Here is a 21,549-nt window from a genome sequence, read left to right as displayed (position 1 = left end):
ATGTATTCATGGCTTCAAGGAATGTTTTAGACACTTCCTAAGCAAAGACAGATGTAACCTTCAAAGGTTAATTCAGAGACGGGAGGACTAGTAGGCAGACTTTAAGAACACCAGCTACTATTCTGCATAGTAAATATTCAACAACTTTGCTGAACTCCCTAGAGCGCAGCAGCATCTTTGACCAACAAGATAAGCTTTTGAGGATTAAAGTCAGATCAAAGGAAGGGGGCTTTGATTCTTGAAAGCTTATAGCATGAAACTCATCTTGGTCTCTAAGGTTCTGAACATGAAACTAGCTGTATTACTGCAGGCCAACAGGGCTATCAGAAACTATGGTTATGATATGTTTATGAGTAACACACTAAGATCGACTGGAGTAATGTCAAACTGCCAGCCACTTCTCTGAAGCCAAAAATACCTTCTATTCCAGCGATGGCGAACCTTTTCGAGACCGAGTGCCCAAATTGCAACTCAAAACCCACTTATTTATCGCAAAGTGCCAACACGGCAATTTAACCTGAATACTGAGGTTTCATTTAGAAAAAACGGCTCCGAGGCATGTGTTGGGATTTGTAGTCCATGAACATCTGGAGAGTCGCAGGTTGCAGACCTCTGCCATAACTGGACATGTTGTTAACAAGACATTAAATATTTTGTCAAAGGCTTTCACAGCCAGAATCACTAGGATGTTGTGAGTTTTCCAGGTTGTACGGCCGTGTTCCAGTAGTATTTTCTCCTTACGTTTCGCCTGCATCTATGGCTGGAACACTGCCATACAACCTGGAAATCCCACAACATCGAAGACATTAAATAACTTGGTCTGAAATGGTGGGACACCAGGTTTACTGAATTTGAGCGTTGACTATCTCAAAAGAAGAAGAGTTGGTTTACACACCCTACTTTTCTTTAAAGAAACCCAAAGTGGATTACAATCACCTCCAACCCTCTAACAGAGATCTCATGAAGAAGGTGGGATTGAAATAGTTCTGAGAGTAGTATGACTAGTCCAAGGTCACTCAGCAGGGCGGGCTTCATTTGTTGGAATGGGGAATCAAACCCAGTTTTCCAGATTAGAGTCAGCCACTCTTAATCACTATACTACACTGGCTATCAGCACAGTAGACAAATGGTGAGGATATGACTGAACACACCTCTGAGGTGTGACACACCTCTGAAGATGCCAGCCACAGATGCAGGCAAAATGTTAGAAACAAGATCTACCAGACCACGGCCACACAGCCCGGAAAACCCACAACAACCAGTTGAATCCGGCCATGAAAGCCTTTGACAATACAAGACCAACTATGTTTGACAGCACCATTCCTCAATTGAAAAATGCAGCTCTGCTTAGGATGGTACTACCGTGTTTCCCCGAAAATAAGACAGTGTCTTATATTAACTTTTGCTCCCCAAGATGCACTATGTCTTATTTTCAGGGGATGTCTTATTTTTCCGCTCCACAGCTGCATGCTCTGGTGTTCTGTTCGACAGGCATGCTTCCAAACAAAAACTTTGCTACGTCTTACTTTTGGGGGATGCTTTATATTTAGCACTTCAGCAAAACCTCTACTACGTCTTATTTTCAGAGGATGTCTTATTTTCGGGGAAACAGGGTATAAGTTACTATAGTTAGGACATAAGAACATAAGAACTAGCCTGCTGGATCAGACCAGACTCCATCTAGTCCAGCATTCTGCTATTCGCAGTGGCCCACCAGGTGCCTTTGGGAGCTCACATGCAGGATGTGAAGCAATGGCCTTCTGCTGCTGCTGCTCCGAGCACCTGGTCTGCTAAGGCATTTGCAATCTGAGATCAAGGAGGATCAAGATTGGTAGCCATAGACCGACTTCTCCTCCATAAATCTGTCCAAGCCCTTTTTAAAGCTATCCAGGTGAGTGGCCATCACCACCTCCTGTGGCAGCATATTCCAAACACCAATCACACGTTGCGTGAAGAAGTGTTTCCTTTTATTAGTTCTAATTCTTCCCCCCAGCATTTTCAATGGATGCCCCCTGGTTCTAGTATTGTGAGAAAGAGAAAAAAAATTATCTCTGTCAACATTTTCTACCCCATGCATAATTTAACAGACTTCAATCATATCCCCCCTCAGGCGTCTCCTCTCCAAACTAAAGAGTCCCAAACGCTGCAGCCTCTCCTCATAAGGAAGGTGCTCCAACCCTTCAATCATCCTCGTTGCATCTTACCACCAGGTAAGTTACCACCAGGTAAGTTAGGACCACCAGGTTTCCTAATATTGATGTTTACATGTTCCAACTATCATTCAAGAGGTTTAGGGTTCCCTCTCTTTTGTTCTTGTAACCATCTTGCAAGGTGCGTTAGACGAAGATAACAAATTGTGCCAGACCAGCCAATCAGCTTCGAAGTCAAGCGAGAGTCTGAAGTCACGTCTTCTAGTCCGCGTCCATCAACAGTATCACACTAGCGAGGCACTACCACAGTTATTGGCATAAACACTGCCTGCCCTCAGGGAGAAGGAACCAGTTTTTCATCTTATGGCCAAGCTATCCCAGGAACAATCAGAGAAGGATCCTCGTTTTAACTATGATGTAAACTTTCAGAAGTTGTATGCTACCCAGCAACCAGTTTGAACAGGGAATTGGGGTTTTTTTGAGAGCCGCTCCAAAGAGCAAGTTAAGAAACAAGAGTGATGCTAAGTTTATACAACTTTGCAGAAGTTTTAAATTAAAATCAAGGAGGACTGGGCATGCAGGACAGCTATTTGGAACGGGTTTGGAACAGTATGGAGAAAGGTTGGCGAGAAGTCTGCTCTATTTTTACAGCCAAAAGTTTCACGGAGTCACACAAGATAACTGTAGACTTAAAATCCCGTGGCACTGCAAATGACCTTCACATAATTACTGCATACTTCTTCCAAAATATTTCACAAAACCAAAAATGATAGCTTACGCTACCATTTAGATTCTGGTTTACACCCTTTGCAGAAAGTCAAGCTTCAGTTACGTAGCTGAGCTGCTTACTCTGAAAACGCCCCCCACACACACCACAAAAAGTTCAGATAAATGTGGGTCTCGATGGATTATGCTTGCTTTTATCCATATTAATCCTGCTGTACATAATTTTCTTTAAGAACTTTTGTCCAGCTAGCCATCTTGTTCCATAGGACCCCCCTCTCCCCAGGTTGAAGAGAAAGGAATCAAAAACCATGGTAAGATGTAATACAAATGTATCTTTATCAGGTTAGCCAGTGGTGGCGAACCTTTGGCACTCCAGATGTTATGGACTACAATTCCCATCAGCCCCTGCCAGAATGGGAAATCACCAATCTTCAGACTTCAGAGAGCAACCCCTCCCCCCCAATGGTAGCTTTAAAGCAGGGATCTGCAACCTGCGGCTGTCCAGATGTTCATGAATGACAATTCCCATCAGCCCCTGTCAGCATGGCCAATTGGCCATGCTGGATGGGAATTGTCGTTCATGAACATAAGAACATAAGAACTAGCCTGCTGGATCAGACCAGAGTCCACCTAGTCCAGCTCTCTGCTACTCGCAGTGGCCCACCAGGTGCCTTTGGGAGCTCACGTGCAGGATGTGAAAGCAAGGGCCTTCTGCGGCTGTTGCTGCTCCCGAGCACCTGGTCAGCTAAGGCATTTGCAATCTGAGATCAAGGAGGATCAAGATTGGTAGCCATAGATCGACTTCTCCTCCATAAATCTGTCCGAGCCCTTTTTAAAGCTATCCAGGTTAGTGGCCATCACCACCTCCTGTGGCAGCATATTCCAAACACCAATCACACGTTGCGTGAAGAAGTGTTTCCTTTTATTAGTCCTAATTCTTCCCCCCAGCATTTTCAATGAATGCCCCCTGGTTCTAATATTGTGAGAAAGAGAGAAAAATTTCTGAACATCTGGACAGCCGTAGGATGCAGACCCCTGCTTTAAAGCATGGACTCTGTGCTATTATAGCCAGATGAGATACCTCTCCCAAAATCTCCAGGAATTTCCTGACTGGAGAGGCCAATCCTTTTCACCCATCAATATACCTAAACTAAGAGGCCTTGCTGTTTTCAATGTCCTGATTTTGGTGCTAGCGGCTTCCAGGGCATTCCACAGCCCCCTGTGAGGGATTATTACAACCCAAAGTTCACCACGGTTTGCCAGCTCAGTCCACAATAACACACTGCAAGTCTACACCGTGAAAAGAAAACAGCTTCTTCAACTTCAACCTTTACAGCCTGGCCCCTGCCTGGTGGAACACTCTTCCTCCAGCGGTCCGGGCCCTGCGGGACCTTGGCGAATTCCGCAAGGCTTGCAAGACGGAGTTGTTCCGCCGGGCTTTTGGGGTGTCCAGCCGCTGAAAGTGCCCCACTCCCCCCTTTTTCATTTTATAGGTAGGGTCCATTCCATCTGCAGGATCCACCCTTTTTCTCTCCCCCCTCGGGTGGGTCTCAGAGGCATTTTGCGGGCATCGCTATATTATATATTAATTTGCTGCATTTTAAATATGTTATTAGTGATTCATTATATTCGATTTTATGTCTATTTGTATTTGAATTTTATGTTGTTCACCGCCCAGAGCCCTTCGGGGGTTGGGCGGTGTATAAGTTTGAAAAATAAAATAAATAAAACTCCAGCCTAAGTATTCAGAACTTGACTTTCTAACTGAGCCCTTTCTTGGGCTAAGCTGTTACAGAAACCCTGTCTTACGCCTGGGCCCCCGGGCCCGTTTGGCCCCCTCCACAGAGGCTGCCTGCTCCCTCCTGCCTAGCCACACTCAACACTCACACTACCTCACGACTAAAGCGTTCGTGGAGCCGTGTCTGCTCAATTGCCAGCCAATTCAGCTCTTCCCTGACACATCAAATATTTGACCACCCCAGTGGCTGTCCTGCCTGACCTCACTTCAGTTTCCTCTCAGAGGGTCCACCGGCTTTTCAGGCTGCCCTCAGCTGGCTTCACTTCCAGACTCGCCAGCTTTGGGACAGAGAAGAGCTTTGTCTCCCGATGGTCACTTTGTCCGCGGCTACCAAAGGGATTCCTCACGCTGCCCGCCAAACTTTCTAGCAGCTCACACGTCCCTTGAGATCTGCATTCGTTCAAAGCGATCCTTTTAAGAGTCATCAAAACGGCAGGTCTAGTAGGTCCGCAATTCTTTTTTGCTGGAAAATGCTTTTTCCAACTGGCTATTCCGTTCGCTCAAGAATTTACTGGCTCAAAAAAAACATGGCGGAGCCCGGTTATAACAATATATAAAAGGGACAGTGATAACCACACTGTTCATGCTTTCAAATTATTGGTTGGACATAACGACACACCGTTGTTTACAAATTACGGTTTGATAAAACGCAATTTAGCACGATGCCCGACTGTGGGCTGCCCAAATGGTGGTTTGTACTAGGTGGTTTGTCATGACACTTGATTCCAGAAATCCTGGCTTGCTCCATAGCACTGCCCCCTGACCCTTCCACAGAGAGAGAGGCACAGAGCAACAGGAAAAGAAAAAGATTTTGCCACTCCAGCTGCACATAGAAGTCAACCCTGTTTTCCATGCCATACTTTCCTCTGGCCTTCTCTCCACCTTCATTTTCCTACATGATTCCCAGCTCTGCCGCCTGAGCTGTGGAGGCTTCTCTGGGGAATTCAGATTAGCCTGTGCACTCCCACACATGCCAGCTGGGTGACCTTGGGCTAGTCACAGCTTCTCGGAGCTCTCTCAGCCCCACCTACCTCACAGGGTGTTTGTTGTGAGGGGGAAAGGGCAAGGAGATTGTAAGCCCCTTTGAGTCTCCTTACAGGAGAGAAAGGGGGGATATAAATCCAAACTCTTCTTCTTCTTCTTCTACTAGCAGGAATATGCTTCAAGAGACTTCAGTCTGTCCAAAGCAGCAAGTTAAGAGGCAGCAAAACGTCACTTGGATGACGGGGCGTATAAATCATATTTTGCAGATGATATCAAAGTAGGAGGGGTAGTTAATACCCCAGAGGTCAGGGTCAGAATTCAAAATGACCTGGGTAGATTAGAGAGCTGGGCCAAAACTAACAAAATGAATTTCAATAGAGATAAATGTAAGATATTAGGCAGAAAAAATGAAATGAACATACCCTGTTTCCCCGAATATAAGACATCCCAAAAAAATAAGACGTAGTAGAGGTTTTGCTGAAGTGCGAAATATAAGGCATCCCCCGAAAGTAAGACGTAGCAAAGTTCTTGTTTGGAAGCATGCCCAACGAATAGAACACAGAAAAATAAGACATCCCCTGAAAATAAGAAAATAGCGCATCTTTGGGAGCAAAAATTAATATAAGACACTGTCTTATATTCGGAGAAACACGGTAGATATAGGATGGGTGACACCTGGCTTGACAACAGTACATGCGAAAGAAATCTGGGAGTCTTAGTAGATCACAAACTGAACACAAACTGAACTCAGCAGTGAGATGCAGCGGAACACCAAAACAACTAGCATACATGATTAAAGGACTTAGTCCTAAATGCTGGCATTGCGGAGAACAGGAGGCATATTATAGCCATATGTGGACGGAATGTATAGAAGTGAAAAAATTTTGGACAACCATATTGTTATATATCGAGAAGCTGGTGAAGATTAACATTGGTTTAAATAATGATTTAATGTGCATGGGTGTAATGGAGGATAGAAAGGTGGATAAAAATATAGCTATATGTATAAAATAATGATTAAAGCAGCACATGCAACAATAGCTTTAGGCTGGAAAGAAAAAATGGACAATCCAGAAATGGTTGGAATATATTTGGGAACAAGTGACCCTGGACATTTTCGATATAATAACAAAAAATCAACTGTGGCAAGATAAAAAGAGCGAAAATTTGAAGATATGGACAATATATGTGGACTGGATGAAAGAAGCTGGAGTCAATGAGGAAATATGGGAGAAGAGATTACAAAGAATGAACTTACTGCTGTTTGATAAAACTATGAAGAAAATACAGGGGAGAGAGGGAAAAGGGGGAAATGTATTGTTTGAAAACGAATGAAGAAGAGTATTAATATAAAATGGAATATTCAAATGATACAATAAAAAAAAATTAAAAACAGCAGTGAGATGCAGCAACCAAAAAAGCCTATGCAATTATGGGCTGTATCAACAGGAGTGAAGGGTCTATAAAGGGTCTATGTCATCTATGGACTATGCTGTCCCTTCCCCTTTCTTCTTCCTCCAAGGGGATTTAGTAGATGGACGCCATTGATATATTTTGTTGTCAGAACGCTGCATTGTAATGGGGTTGGTTTTAATAATATAGAGCCATTATTTAATGTTTATTTGAATCTGGTTTTACCAATTTTAATGTGCTCTACCTATTTATCTGTACACCGCCCTGAGCCCTTCGGAGGAGGGCGGTTTATAAATACAACAATAAATAAATAAATAATAGTACCACTCTATTCTGCACTGGTCAGCCCTGACCTGGAATAATCCATCCAGTTCTGGGAACCACAATTCAAGAAGGATATTGAGCGTGTCCAGAGGACGGCAACCAAAAGGGTTAAAGATCTGGATTCCATGCCCTATGAGAAGAGACTTAGGGAGCTGGGTATGTTTAGTCTGGAGAAGAGAAGGTTAAGAGGTGACATGATAGCCATGTTTAAATATTTGAAGGAATATCACTTCTACACCATTAGTGGATCTCTTTCAAAGTGATAACTTTACTACAGAGACTTGATATTATTGTATTTGGGATTCCCTGTGTGTATTATTCATTGTTTCATTGTTGTTATTTATAACATGTATACTTTTGTTTGTTGATTAGGAGTTGTGGTTCTGTTATATAAATGTTTTAATTATTTTCATTAAAAATAGAGTTTTAAAGTTCGCCCTAGAGCCAGACAGGTTCTTTTCCCTTCTGTAAACTAGCCCAGAATCACCCAGCAGGCTTCATGTGCAGAAGTGGGGAAACAAATCCAGTGCACCAGATAAAAGTTCACTGCTCATGAGGACGAGTGGGGAATCAAACCTGGATCTCCAGATTAGAGTGCACCTGCTCTTAACCACTACACCACGCTGGCTCTCATTTCACTAAGTCCAGCTTGTTTGCATTCACATTGACATCTACATCTACGGAAGGAGATACTGGGCGATTCTGCACACAAGTAAAATAGGTTCGACCCAGTTCCCTGAGAAGGGTACTGACCTAGGTCAAAGCCGTTGTTGTTCCCCACTGCAACCAGCTTGATCCCAGCTCGGCGGGCGGAATCATCCTATGCCTCTTTGCCGCTCCGTTCCGATTGGCTACTGTTCTACGGCCATGTTCCGTCTATACCCACCCATGTTATTAAAAAAACTGCCACAGGAATGGAGGACTAAGGTGGCGGCTTTTTGATTAGCCAACTATGCGATGTTCGAAACACTCAGCTGTGATTGGCTGAATGGGGGGACTCCTTGGCACCAGAGATTCCTTATTTTACTGAATCGAGCTGAGTTCCTCGAAAGGTTCCCCTGAAAAGTAGTAATTCCCAACTGGAGTCGGAAATTTGACCATTACACGGGGCGAAGCTGGTACAAAACCACATCGATCCCAGTGGTTGTGCGGAGCACTTAGGTCGAACGCAGCTCAGATCGATAACCCAAGTGCGGAATCGACCACTGAGAATCTGGATACCTCATAATTCTCCTCCCCTAACCATGAAAAGATTTCTGGTGTCAGCAAATTAAAAGGCAATTGCACAGGTACATTAAGCTCCACACGTTTTTTTAACTGTGCTTATTTTAGAGTTCATTTTCACATTAAATAAGCAGCAGGTTAGGATAGGCTATTAAAAATCCACCCCGTTATTGCTAACACCAAACAAGTATTTTTAAACTTCCACATTAAATGAGACGTTGCCTGCAGTAATAAAAAGTCAACGAGATTCCCCAAACCTTTACTGCTCCCGTCATTACGAACAGCCCTCATTAACTGGAAGAAGGATTTTGACGTGCTTTGTACTTACAAGATTTTTAAGAGCTTTGAAATCTGTTTGAAGGCTGTACCACTTACAAGTCTTTTCACTGCTCAAGGCGGAGAAAGCGGCTTTCATTCTTAGCAAAATTCTGCGTTTCTCTTTTTTTTCACCACCACCCCCTTCCCCGCTGTGATAAAAAGTCGGCTGCCAAAGTCCAGAACCCGGGAAATTTGCAGCGCAAAGTATGGCCTCCTGCCAAAGAACTCACCTGTTTATTGGCAGGTTGACTCTGAGGTAGAGATCCAGGTGCCAGCACAGGTGAGCTCGTCGGGCTGCAAAGCTCTGGAAATGGGTTTGGTATGGCAGGCAAAGAGGACGTTCGGAACTGTCGCTCTTCTTCTTGGAGGCGTCTGTGGAAGAGATGGACAGTTTTTAGATACAAATCTTAACTGGCAGGGAATCCAGTCAGCGTGAAACTTTGCTGCACCCTTGAATGCAAAGGAAGCTGTAAACATTTCTATGAATTTAAAAGAATTCAATTAAAAAACATGAACAATACTAGTACCGAGGGGCCAGTAATCGCTATGGGGGTATGCCAAATAAAACCCAAAAGTCTTCACCTGCTGGAGAAAACCACCAATAGAGGAGGACAAATGAATCCCTGGAGAGATAGTTCCAAACGTTTTTGGTGCCACAACCAAGAAAGCCCTTTCTTGGGTTGTCACCTGTTTAGCCTTGGATCAGGGGTGGGAAACCCTTTTTTCTGCCAAGGGCCATTTCGATATTTGTAACACCTTGGGTGCTGTGTGGTTTCCGGGCTGTATGGCCGTGTTCTAGCAGCATTCTCTCCTGACGTTTCGCCTGCATCTGTGGCTGGCATCTTCAGAGGATCCTCTGAAGATGCCAGCCACAGATGCAGGCGAAACGTCAGGAGAGAATGCTGCTAGAACACGGCCATACAGCCCGGAAACCACACAGCACCCAAGTGATTCCAGCTGTGAAAGCCTTCGACAATACATTTGTAACATCGTTCGCAGGCCATACAAAATTATCAACTTAAAAATTAGCCTGCTATATTTGGTCAAAAATTTAAATAACTCCTTCTTACATTGCCTGCTTTCTCTCTCTTTTTATCTTTGGAGGTCTCTTTTTGGGGATTTTCCTTTCTGCTGCCTCATTCTGAGGCGCTGGGCCTTTCCGCGAGGCAAGCCAGAAGAAAGGGAAACAAAACGTAGTTCAGTCTGACAAAAGCAAGTCAGGCCTCGTCTACCCAAGTAGGCCCTGCTCTTGGTGGAGGGCAACCTCTAGTGCTGTGGTGGCGAACCTTTGGCACTCCAGATGTTATGGACTACAATTCCCATCAGTTGGCCATGCTGGAAGGGGCTGATGGGAATTATAGTCCATAACATCTGGAGTGCCAAAGGTTCGCCACCACTGCTCTAGTGTCCAAATAGAAGTCAAAGTTCTCCACGTACAAGTACAATAAAATTCAAAATTCTGATCTATATCGCTTTAAGCTCAGATTTTCCTGCATACATCCAAAATTTACAGGAATTCAGTCCATTCATCAAGACAGCCTTGTTCAATTATGTGTCATTAATTCAGTTCAGTACATAAGAACATAAGAAGAACATAAGAACAAGCCAGCTGGATCAGACCACAGTCCATCTAGTCCAGCTCTCTGCTACTCGCAGTGGCCCACTAGGTGCCATTGGGAGCTCACATGTAGGATGTGAACGCAATGGCCTTCTGCGGCTGTTGCTCCCGAGCACCTGGACTGTTAAGGCATTTGCAATCTCAGATCAAAGAGGATCAAGATTGGTAGCCATAGATCGACTTCTCCTCCATAAATCTGTCCAAGCCCCTTTTAAAGCTATCCAGGTTAGTGGCCATCACCACCTCCTGTGGCAGCATATTCCAAACACCAATCACACGTTGCATGAAGAAGTGTTTCCTTTTATTAGTCCTAATTCTTCCCCGCAGCATTTTCAATGTATGCCCCCTGGTTCTAGTATTGTGAGTATTTTGATCTGGATGGCCCATCAGATCTGGGAAACTAAGTAGGGTCAGGTCTGGTTAGCATTTGGATGGGAGACCACCAAGGAAGTCCACGGCTGCTATGCAGAGACAGACAATGACAAACCATCTCTGAATGTTTTGTGCCTTGAAAACCCTACAGGGTTTGCCATAAGCGAGCTGTGACTTGATGGTACTTTCTCCCACCAATTCAGTTCAGGGAGTCCATATCAGCAGACCACTGTGATTGAGTACACTGTGGCAGAGTACTTTTAGAGCAGAGTATGCAAGGGCTAGTAATCTGCTGCCTCTAAGATATGGTTCAAGTTACACCTTTTTAACGGGTTTATGGATAGCTCAGCATTTATAGCCAGCCACGCCCATGGGCTGCTACAGCTACACCCTCCAGTCTAGGATAACAGTAGGGTTTATTTATAACTACATTTCATAAAACTGCTTTGGAACCATAATACTTAAGAAGCGCCTATAAAACAGGGCTTCCCCGTATATTCAACTTGCAACCTTAATTTTTCCTTGCTGTTGTGAATTATCAATCTACCTTCCGGAGAAATTGTGCAACGAGTGATTCCTTGCACAATTCACTTTCTCAAACAACTAACGTTCTAGCTTTTGATTTGCTCTTGTTTTGAAAAACGTACAGAGGTGTTTATCTCAAGCTCAGCATTTTTTGGCATTTCTTGACTTTCAAGCACTCTGGACTGGAGAAATGCACCAGAAAGGCCAACGAACAAGCCTACACCACAGTTGGGGAGCATTCAGGTAGGTTCTCCGGCCAAACCACCGCTCAGGATAGCCAAGAGAGCATATCAAGGAACCACCCAGGCTCCCATACAGCCAGCTCCTTCTGCCTGTGTGCCAGGTAAGTCAATAGATATCCCAAATACTTTGAACCAGCCCTGATGGACTTCCTTCCAAATACAGGTGTGTTGGCTTGCTTTAGTCTGGCACAACACAACACAACACAAGCCTTTATTGGCATACAAAACAGGACAAAATTTTAAAACAAAACATGGTTAAGAAATGCAGTTAAAATTACTAATTTCCAGTATAAAATTGGCAACAGTTTCACAAAAGAGCACATCAGAGCTGTTCAGGAGATTGGGTATCTTATAACACTCCTGCCACTGGGAACATTGCAAGAAAATGGAATTCATGTGTTTCATGCTTATCTTATTGTATTTAGGGCATAGAAACAGAGAATGGTCAAGTGTTTCAACCGTAGTCCTATCACATGAACACACTCTTTTAGAACGTTCCATATTCTTAAATCTTCCCTCCAGCAGAGCTGATGGCAGCACATTACATCTTGCAGTAGCCAAGGCTCTCCTCTCGGTGGGATTAATCAGCAGACGAAGATATGCTGCCATAATTCCACGCTTGCATGGGATTAATAATGTAGTCGGAGAACAGGTTGTCTTGGCAGCAAGAGTCAAATAATGAAAATCAAGAGCTAAGAGCCTATTCTTAACTAGTCTGAAGGCTTCCACCTTTGTGAGCATAAGGAGTGATTCCAAGGGGAAACCAATAGCTTCAACCTTTCTAAAGATCAAAGTATACCATTCTGAAATAAAGTGATCTGATAACAGAGAGGGAATATAGCTATTGGATCCCACTAGAAAATGTATATGCTTGCTTTAGTCTGCATTTAGCCTGCTTTAATCTGCATTTAATGCTGTGGGATGCTTTAAAATTCTGACGAAGCGTGACAGGCATAGGTGAAACCTGTCACAAATGGCTACCACAGGAAGCAAAGACAGCCATAGAGGAAGCCCAGGTACAGGGGACACAAGGAGGAAATTGGGGGGAAAGGGCGAGAGAAAACACGGCAGGGACCCATTTCAGAGAGCAGCCGTGTTGGTCTGCAACAGAACCACTAGATTTGAGTCCAGTAGTACTTAAGAGGCTGACAAGAATTTTGGGAAATTAGATTTTGAGATTCGAAGCTCCCTTCATCAGACACCTGAGGTAACAGGTAACCTCTGCAACTAAAACAAGTTTTTAAAATCTACGCAGCCAACCAGGTCTCCAGGGGCCAACCCAACACTCTTCTGGGCAGGAGCCCCGCCCCTAGGTCCACCCACTTTATAAAACCACTTGACAGGCACCAGGAAAGATGTTGGTGGGCTTCATGATGCCCACAGGTGCCACGTTGGAGACCCCGTCTACAATTCAAAACTATGCAATGGATAGATGCACATTAGTGTATCTTACCATTGGCACAGCCCACGTTTCATTCTAACTCTGACCCCAGAAGCCTACAAATGTTATTGACTTCACCGATGCCCCAACGTTCTACCCAATGGGGACCCTTCTCCTCCTCTCCTCCCTTTTCTCCCCACAAGAACGGAGTAAGGCACATCAGCCTGAAAGTGATTAAGTGGCCCATCAAACTTTCACGGCAGAGCAGGGATTTCAACCTGGATCTCCTAGATCAGTGGTGGCAAACCTTTGGCACTCCAGATGTTACGGACTACAATTCCCATCAGCCCCTTCCAGCATGGCCAATTGGTCATGTTGGAAGGGGCTGATGGGAATTGTAGTCCATAACATCTGGAGTGCCCAAGGTTTGCCACCACGGTTCTAGATCCACTTGACATGGGCAACGGTGCCCTGATTAGACCAGTTTCCAGGGCAGGCAAGGAGATGCCCCCTCCCCAAGGAATGAGCCACCAACCTGGGCTTGCTTCCTTCCAGTGAGGATGACTTCCAGAACCCAGTGACGGGGTCACTTAGAGGGGGAGGAATTCTTACACCTGGTTTAAAGGCACTGGGCTATACCCCCAATTTTAGTTCAGAAAGAATTAGATCCAGGTATTAACAGCTTGCGCTGACCTGGGTGGACCAGGCTAGCCCAACCTCATTAGATCTCACAAGGTGAGTTGGCCCTGGGAGGTATTTGCACGGGATACCACCAACGAAGTCCAGGGTTGTGACACAAAGGCAGGCAATGGAAAACCATCCCCGAATGTATCTCACCTTGAAAACCCTATGTCAGTGGTGGCGAACCTTTGGCACTCCAGATGTTATGGACTACAATTCCCATCAGCCCCTGCCAGCATGGCCAATTGGCCATGCTGGCAGGGGCTGATGGGAATTGTTGTCCATAACATCTGGAGTGCCAAAGGTTCGCCACCACAGCCCTATGTCATCGCCATTAGTTGCCTGTATGTTAACGGCATTTCCCACCACCATTGGTACCCGATTTCCCTGAAAATAAGACCTAAACCGAAAATAAGCCCTAGCACTGTGTGGGCGAACTTATGGCACTCCAGATGTTCATGGACTACAATTCCCATCAGCCCCTACAATTCCCATGCTGGCAAGGGCTGATGGGAATTGTAGTTCATGAACATCTGGAGTGCCATAGGTTCGCCACCACTGCCCTAGCATGATTTTTTGGGATTTTTGGAGGATGCTTGAAATATAAGCCCTACTCCAAAAATAAGCCCTAGTTACAGATTCCCCGGCGCAGCTGATCTAGTGGCGTGGGGGGAAGGGGCAAAATCATGGGGAAAAAATAAGACATCCCCTGAAAATAAGCCCTGACACATCTTTTGGAGCAAAAATGACCCTGTCTTATTTTCGGAGAAACATGGTACGTGTTCACGAAATACTGTATTGTACTTGGTTTGTTTAGTAATGATTCCCAGGCTCAGCACAGTTAAGTAATGTTTCCTTTCCCATTCACAGCTACCAGGGCAATGTTGTAGCTTTTGTAGTTTGTGGTCTATCCCTTTTGTAACTCTTGTAGTTTTTTTTTTCTAGCTTAGCTAGTAATTGGTTTTGTAGGCTTAGAGTAGGTGGTTCAATTTTTGTAGCCTTTAGTAGTTAGTTGCCCTTTATATGATCTATCGTGGGTCCCAAAGGGCATAGTGTTGATTTTGCTTGAGCTAGTAGGTGAGTTAGTGGGGGTAGGTTGGTAGGGGTGGATTGGATGCAGGCAGTGGTGGGATCCAAAAATTTTAAGAACAGGTTCCGATGGTGGTGGGATTCAAACAGGGCACGGCCGCACACACGCCCCTCCAGTCCCTACTGGGCACCCTTCTCGGCACTCAGAAAAAATTAGTAACCACTTCTAGAGAAGTGGTGAGAACTGGTTGGATCCCACCTCTGGGTGCAGGGATGGCATTGTGGAGGCCATTTCTTGTTGTCTATGATGTTATATTATGATGCTATATTATTATGTTTAAAATGCGATAATCTGCTACTGTGCTGTTTTGTTACGATGATATTCTGCTATTGTGTTATGAAATGTTATTATGCTGTCATGTCATGCTTACGGATGTTCTTGCTTTCTGATATTTGGTATCTGGGGATATGTTTATTGATGCTGCTGTTTTGCCTGTTTTGATATTTGTTGGTTTGATATTTGCTGTTTTGATATCTGATGAGTATTTTGATGTTATCGTTGTTCGCCACCCTGAGCCCTACGGGGGAGGGCAGGGTATAAATAGAATAAATGAATGAATATTACTATTACTACCACTATTACTATTATCGGATATTACCCTTGCTGGAGTACTCCCCAGTTAACATTCATGGATGTGATCAGAACCCAGATCCAAGTATCTCGCCGCATCTCAAAAAGGATATTGAGGAGATAGAAAAAGTGCAGAGAAGGGCAACAAGGATGATTGAGGTACTGGAGCACCTTCGCTATGAGGAGAGGCTGCAGCGTTTGGGACTCTTTAGTTTGGAGAGGAGACGTCTGAGGGGGGATATGATTGAAGTCTATAAAATTATGCATGGGGTAGAAAATGTTGACAGAGAGAATTTTTTCTCTCTTTCTCACAATACTAGAACCAGGGGGCATTCATTGAAAATGCTGGGGGGAAGAATTAGGACTAATAAAAGGAAACACTTCTTCACGCAACGTGTGATTGGTGTTTGGAATATGCTGCCACAGGAGGTGGTGATGGCCACTAACCTGGATAGCTTTAAAAGGGGCTTGGACAGATTTATGGAGGAGAAGTCAATTTATGGCTACCAATCTTGATCCTCTTTGATCTGAGATTGCAAATGCCTTAACAGACCAGGTGATCGGGAGCAGCAGCAGCAGAAGGCCCTTGCTTTCACCTCCTGCACGTGAGCTCCCAAAGGCACCTGGTGGGCCACTGCGAGTAGCAGAGAGCTGGACTAGATGGACTCTGGTCTGATCCAGCTGGCTTGTTCTTATGTTCTTATGTTCTTAAGTACAGATCTTTCCCCTGGACTCCTCTGGCTTGCCAAGTCAAGAGGATCTCAGGGTTCTTTGAAGATGGACTACGAGGCCACTTCATGGTCGCCGGCATACCTGACTGCTGTGATGCGCACTGGCTGCGACCTGTTCACTTTCTGCTGAAGCACGTTTGTTCCTGAGGCGGGCTGCGGCTGGCTGCGACCGAGCTGGCCATTCTGAAGCAGTGGTTTGCTTTCCGAATGCATGCTGTAGGTGGAGTACAGGCTTTCGAACGAAGAGTTCATATCGTTAACTAAAGCTTCCAAGTCCACGTCGTCATCTGAAAGGACACGAGACAAAAGCAGGCAAAAGTAAAGGGGAGGAAGCAAGAGAAGATCTATGCAGAAACAACTCACAAAACAATACAATGCAGTCAACCACGCCTTTGCATTAGCAAGTTCCACATAAATACTTACTGATTGGTTCTCCACCCTGGGACTTGGAAACTATATACCCAACTAAACATTCCCTTCTCACTGGACACAGTGTGTAACAGACTTCTCTCTGGGGTCTGTCCACACTGTAAAAACCAAGTGGAGACTCTTGCTCACATTATACTTGACTGTCCGAGATATGTGGGTATTAGGAATTTCTCTCCTGGGCGGGTCTTAGACAAATCTGAAAGAGACTCTGACAACTCTGTTGGGGAGCTTTTGTTAAATAACACAGAGGCCATGCTCTTGGAAAAAGTAGCAAAATTTCTTCTACAAGTGACCGAATTTTCTAAGTAATGTCCAATGCTAGATACAGTTTATCTGTCTGTGTTTTGAATGTACTTTGATTTGTACTTCAGAAATGTCTGTAATGCTCTGGAGCCTATTTTAATATGCCTAATAAAGGTTGTTGTATTGTATTGACTTCTCTCTGTGATACACTTCTGAAGATGCCAGCCACAGATGCAGGTGAAATGTTAGGAATAAGATCTACCAGACCACGGCCACACAGCCTGGAAATTGCACAACAACCAGTTGAATCCGGCTGTGAAAGCCTTCAGCAACAAATTCACGAGGTTGCTTAGATAAATGATTCAGGAATGTTGTCTGGACTATTGTATATCGTTTCCTATATGGAGAATTCTCTTATGTAATTCAGCATCATGTAACTTATCAGGTTAATACTTCTACTTTGTTCCAGTTCTATTTTTAGATTCTGGGTCAGTTCTGCAACCCTAATCCTATAGCATTGTTTTATTGAAAGCCCCATCCTATTAATCGTATTGGGTCATTCGGTGTAATCCTTGAGTCTTAGTGAGAAGGGTAGGCTATAAATAACGTAAAAAAAATAAGTGAATAAAGTTAGCACTGACCTGGATAGCTCAGGCTAGCCTGCTCTGAATCAGATACCAGAAGTTAAGAAGGATTAGCCTTGATTAGCGCTCGGATGGGAAACCACCGGGGGAAGCCCACAGTCACTATGCAGAGGCAGGCAAAGGCAAAACCACTCTAAGGCCCCTTCCGAACATGCAGAATAATGCACTTTCAATTCATTTTCACAATTGTCTGCGAGTGGGTTTTGCTATTCCGCACAGCTGAAAAGTGCATTGAGTGCATTATTCTGCATGTGCGGAAGGGGTCTAATGTAGGCTGACCAGACATCCCGCTTTTGGTGGGACCGTCCCGCCTTTAAACAATTTGTCCCGCGGGTTCTTCAAATTGTCCCGATTTTTTGGAGGCTGCCGCACTGCCTTCTGGGGCGCAAGGCAGTGCGGCAGCCTCCTGCGCGCCCGGCCGCAGGAGCGCACTGCCTTCTGGGGCTTGCTGTTTGCTGCTCTGTGACAGGGCGGCAAACGGCAAGCCCCAGAAGGCCGTGCACTCCTGCGGCTGCGCGCGCGGCCGCCTCCCCCATCCCGGATCACAAAAGTGACCATCTGGTCACCTTAGTCTAATATGGTATAGTGGTTAAGAGTTGCAGATTCTAAACTGCAGTTGATTCCCTGATCCTCCACGTGAGTGCCAGACTCTAACCTAGACAACCAGGTTTGTTTCCTCACTCCTCAACATGAAGCCCTCTCGGGGACCTCAAATCAGTCACAGTATTCTCAGTTCTCACCTACCTCACTGGTGCTTCAGGGAGGAGGGGTCGTAAGCTGCTTTGAGACGCCTTAAAAATAGAGAAAGGCAGGGTATGAAACCCAACTCTTCTTCTCTTCATCTCTCAGCTTGAAAACCCCCCGAGGGCTCACCTAAGTCGGCTTTGACCTGATGGCCCTCTGCACAACTACCAAATAAAGTTGGCATTTGTATGTATGGACTTGAAACAGTACAGGGGCCAGGGAACAGAGAGGAGTTTGTAAACTGCCATAAATCCACAAGGGAGACTAGATAAAGCAGTGATGGAGGACCTTTTCGAGACCGAGTGCCCAAATTGCAACCCAAACCCCACTTATTTATTGCAAAGTGCCAACATGGCCATTTAACCCCAATACTGAGGTTTTAGTTTAGAAAAAACGGTTGGCTCCAAGGAGTGCATTACTCGGGAGTAAGCTTGGTGGTAGTTGGTGGCTTTGCTTTGAAGCCACCGCACAACTCTTCCAACGGGTGAATCTTTACTCAGAAGGAAGCCCCATTGCCAGCAACCGAGCTTACTTCCAGGTAAAGAATCACACTTTAGTTCTTCGCATGCAAATCAGTGAGGTTTAACAGCGCTTAACCGGGTTACCTACACTGCTTCCCCAAAACTTGGTCTTAGGTTTAATGTTAATAATCGAGCCCAGCGGCCCAGGCCAGCCTAGATGTGGGGGGGGGGACTCTGTGCGTGCCCACAGAGAGGGTTCTGAGTGCCACCTCTGGCACCCGTGCCACAGGTTTGCCACCACTGAGATAAAGCATGTAAACAAAGACTTCCCGAAAAGCACAGGATGTAGGCTTTTCACTTATAAAGGCCTTGCGTCTGGCGTTCCCTCCACATATCCAAGTAGCGTCAAACTTCTTTGGGTATGGCTACAAATCGCTATAACCGTTGAGGAGTTATCTGGAGATGCTAAAAAACAAAACTGTCGTCGGTCATGACAGCTCTCTTTTCGCCCAGCGGAAATAGTTCCTTCAAAATCATGAAGAGAGCCGCATCGAGCGGCCATTGCTTGCCACACTGAAGAGGCGAAACGCTGGTTACGTCAGGAGCAACCCATTTTAGCTCTAAGCTGCACTTTCCCTGATGAAGCGCAAACAGGCAAATAATCCTTGCAAATCAGCAAGAGATTAGCCAGTTTAGGCCGGCCAAGAAAACACAATCTTCGGTGCTGCTCAAAAAGGGCACAGTTTAACTTACTCAGCAAGAAGTCTCCTCCAACGGAAAACGAGTGAATTTAAAGGCGTCCTGAAAGCGTGCGCTTTCGAAAGGTTTCCCCACCTCAGACGAGCAGCAGAAAGGCCTTCCCCACAGTTCTGAGGGGCTCTTGCAAAACGCATGCTTTTACAAATACGTTTGCTACATTTGAACTTTTCATTTATTCATACCACTGATTCTTCTACCCGTTTGACAAGTGACCTTCTTTTCTTTCAATGCAACTGACACAAAATGTTTCTTAGGACCACTTCAGAAGCACTTTTTAAAAAAGCAATGGTTTAAAAACTGTGAAGAAGAAGAAGAAGAAGAAGAAGAAGAAGAAGAAGAAGAAGAAGAAGAAGAAGAAGAAGAAGAAGAAGAAGAAGAAGAAGAAGAAGAAGAAGAAGAAGAAGAAGAAGAAGAAGAAGAAGAAGAAGAGGAGGAGGAGGAGGAGGAGGAGGAGGAGGAGGAGGAGGAGGAGGAGGAGGAGGAGGAGGAGGAGGAGGAGTTTGGATTTATATCCTGCCTTTCTCTCCTGCAGGAGACTCAAAGGGGCTGACAATCTCCTTGCCCTTCCCCCCTCACAACAAACACCCTGTGAGGTAGGTGGGGCGGAGAGAGCTCCGAGAAGCTGTGACTAGCCCAAGGTCACCCAGCTGGCGTGTGTGGGAGTGCACAGGCTAATCTGAATTCCCCAGATAAGCCTCCACAGCTCAGGCAGCAGAGCGGGGAACCAAACCCGGTTCCTCCAGATTAGATACATGAGCTCTTCACCTCCTATGCCACTGCTGCTGTATAGAGCTTGGCTTTATACCCTGCTTTCCTCAGCCATAAGGAGTCTCCAAGTGGCTTACATCCTTCCCTTCCTCTCCCCACAGTCGGCACCTTGTGAGGTAGGCGGGGCTGAGAGAGTTCTGAGAGAACTGTGACGAGCCCAAGGTCACCCAGCAAGGCTTCGTGTGGAAACAAGCCCAGTTCACCAGATTAGAGTCCACCCACTCTGAACCACTACACCACAGTGACTCTCCTACCTGTCAAGCTAAAAGCCTGCCAAACAGGCTCCTTTTTAACAGGGGAAAACCCCCAAACTCTTGCAATGATTATTTTTTTATATACAGATGTTGTATCCACCCCGAAGACTCTTTGGAGCAGCATTTGTAGAGCTGCCGATGCTAGTTTGGGAAATTCCTGGATATTTGGGAGGGGGGGGTATAGAAGGCACAGTTTCGGGAGGGATCACAGCAGAGATGTGCTACTATAAAACCTGCTCTCTGAAGCTGCGATCTTCCCCAGGATTACTAATATGCGTAATGGAGATCAGTTGTAGTTCCTGAAGCTACCTGGAGGTTGGCAACTCTAAACATTTGGCAAGTTACATATCTTTTTGAAATTAAATTAAATCCCATGACACATAAACGAATTTGGTGCTCAAACAAGATTTCAACTTATTTTAAATGGAGAGGAAGGATCTGTGCCTTTCATACAGATGTAATCCAGGCAGAAACCAGAGGTGTATTGGGAGGAAATGGCACCCGGAGACAACACTTTCTCCGGTGCCCCCTATGCTCAGGGGCAGGGCAGTGCAGGGGCAGGACTGCCCATTACTGAGCCCCACCCCCTGGGCTCTGTGTAGCCGGCAGGCCCCGGGGAAGCCAAAAGCTGGCCTGCACAGAGGCGGGGCGCAGGGGCGCACTGGGGGGGGGGCGCTTAGGGATGCCCCCCACTGCCGAGCCCTGCCCCCGGCCTCCATGCAGGTCGGCAGGGCCTGGGGAGGCCCAAAGCTGGCTTGCACCGAGGCCGGGGGCAGGGCCACACAGGGGGCTTGGGGACGCCCCCCACTGCCAAGCCCTGCCCCCGGCCTCCATGCAGGCCGGCAGGGCCTGGGGAGGCCAAAAGCTGGCTTGCACCAAGGCCGGGGGCAGGGCTGCACGGGGGGGGGGGCTTGGGGACGCCCCCCACTGCCGAGCCCTGCCCCCGGCTTCCATGCAGGCCAGCAGGGCCTGGGGAGGCCAAAAGTAGGCCTGCACCGAGGCCAGAGGCTGGGGCACATAACAAAACATTATATGAAACAAAATGTTTAAAAGAGGAAAACACTGGATACCCAAAGGAAAAAAAAATAAAGACTGGATTG

At 45.8% G+C, this 21,549-nt stretch overlaps 1 protein-coding gene across 1 annotated transcript in view; it reads right to left on the bottom strand.

The window, feature by feature from the left end:
* GRB10 (growth factor receptor bound protein 10) overlaps positions 1-21,549 on the bottom strand; it is a 164,785-nt gene that overhangs the window by 54,293 nt on the left and 88,943 nt on the right. Inside the window, exons 4-5 of the mRNA XM_048511356.1 lie at positions 16,230-16,434; positions 9,168-9,309 (exon numbers count right to left, since the gene is read on the bottom strand). Of these exons, the coding sequence (XP_048367313.1) occupies positions 9,168-9,309; positions 16,230-16,434 (347 nt within the window). The remainder of the gene's footprint in view (positions 1-9,167; positions 9,310-16,229; positions 16,435-21,549) is intronic.

Source organism: Sphaerodactylus townsendi, linkage group LG11 (assembly GCF_021028975.2).
Source record: "Sphaerodactylus townsendi isolate TG3544 linkage group LG11, MPM_Stown_v2.3, whole genome shotgun sequence".
Lineage (NCBI taxonomy): Eukaryota > Metazoa > Chordata > Lepidosauria > Squamata > Sphaerodactylidae > Sphaerodactylus > Sphaerodactylus townsendi.
Note: the sequence above shows the minus strand (reverse complement) of the source record. Positions and strands in the feature narration are given on the sequence as shown.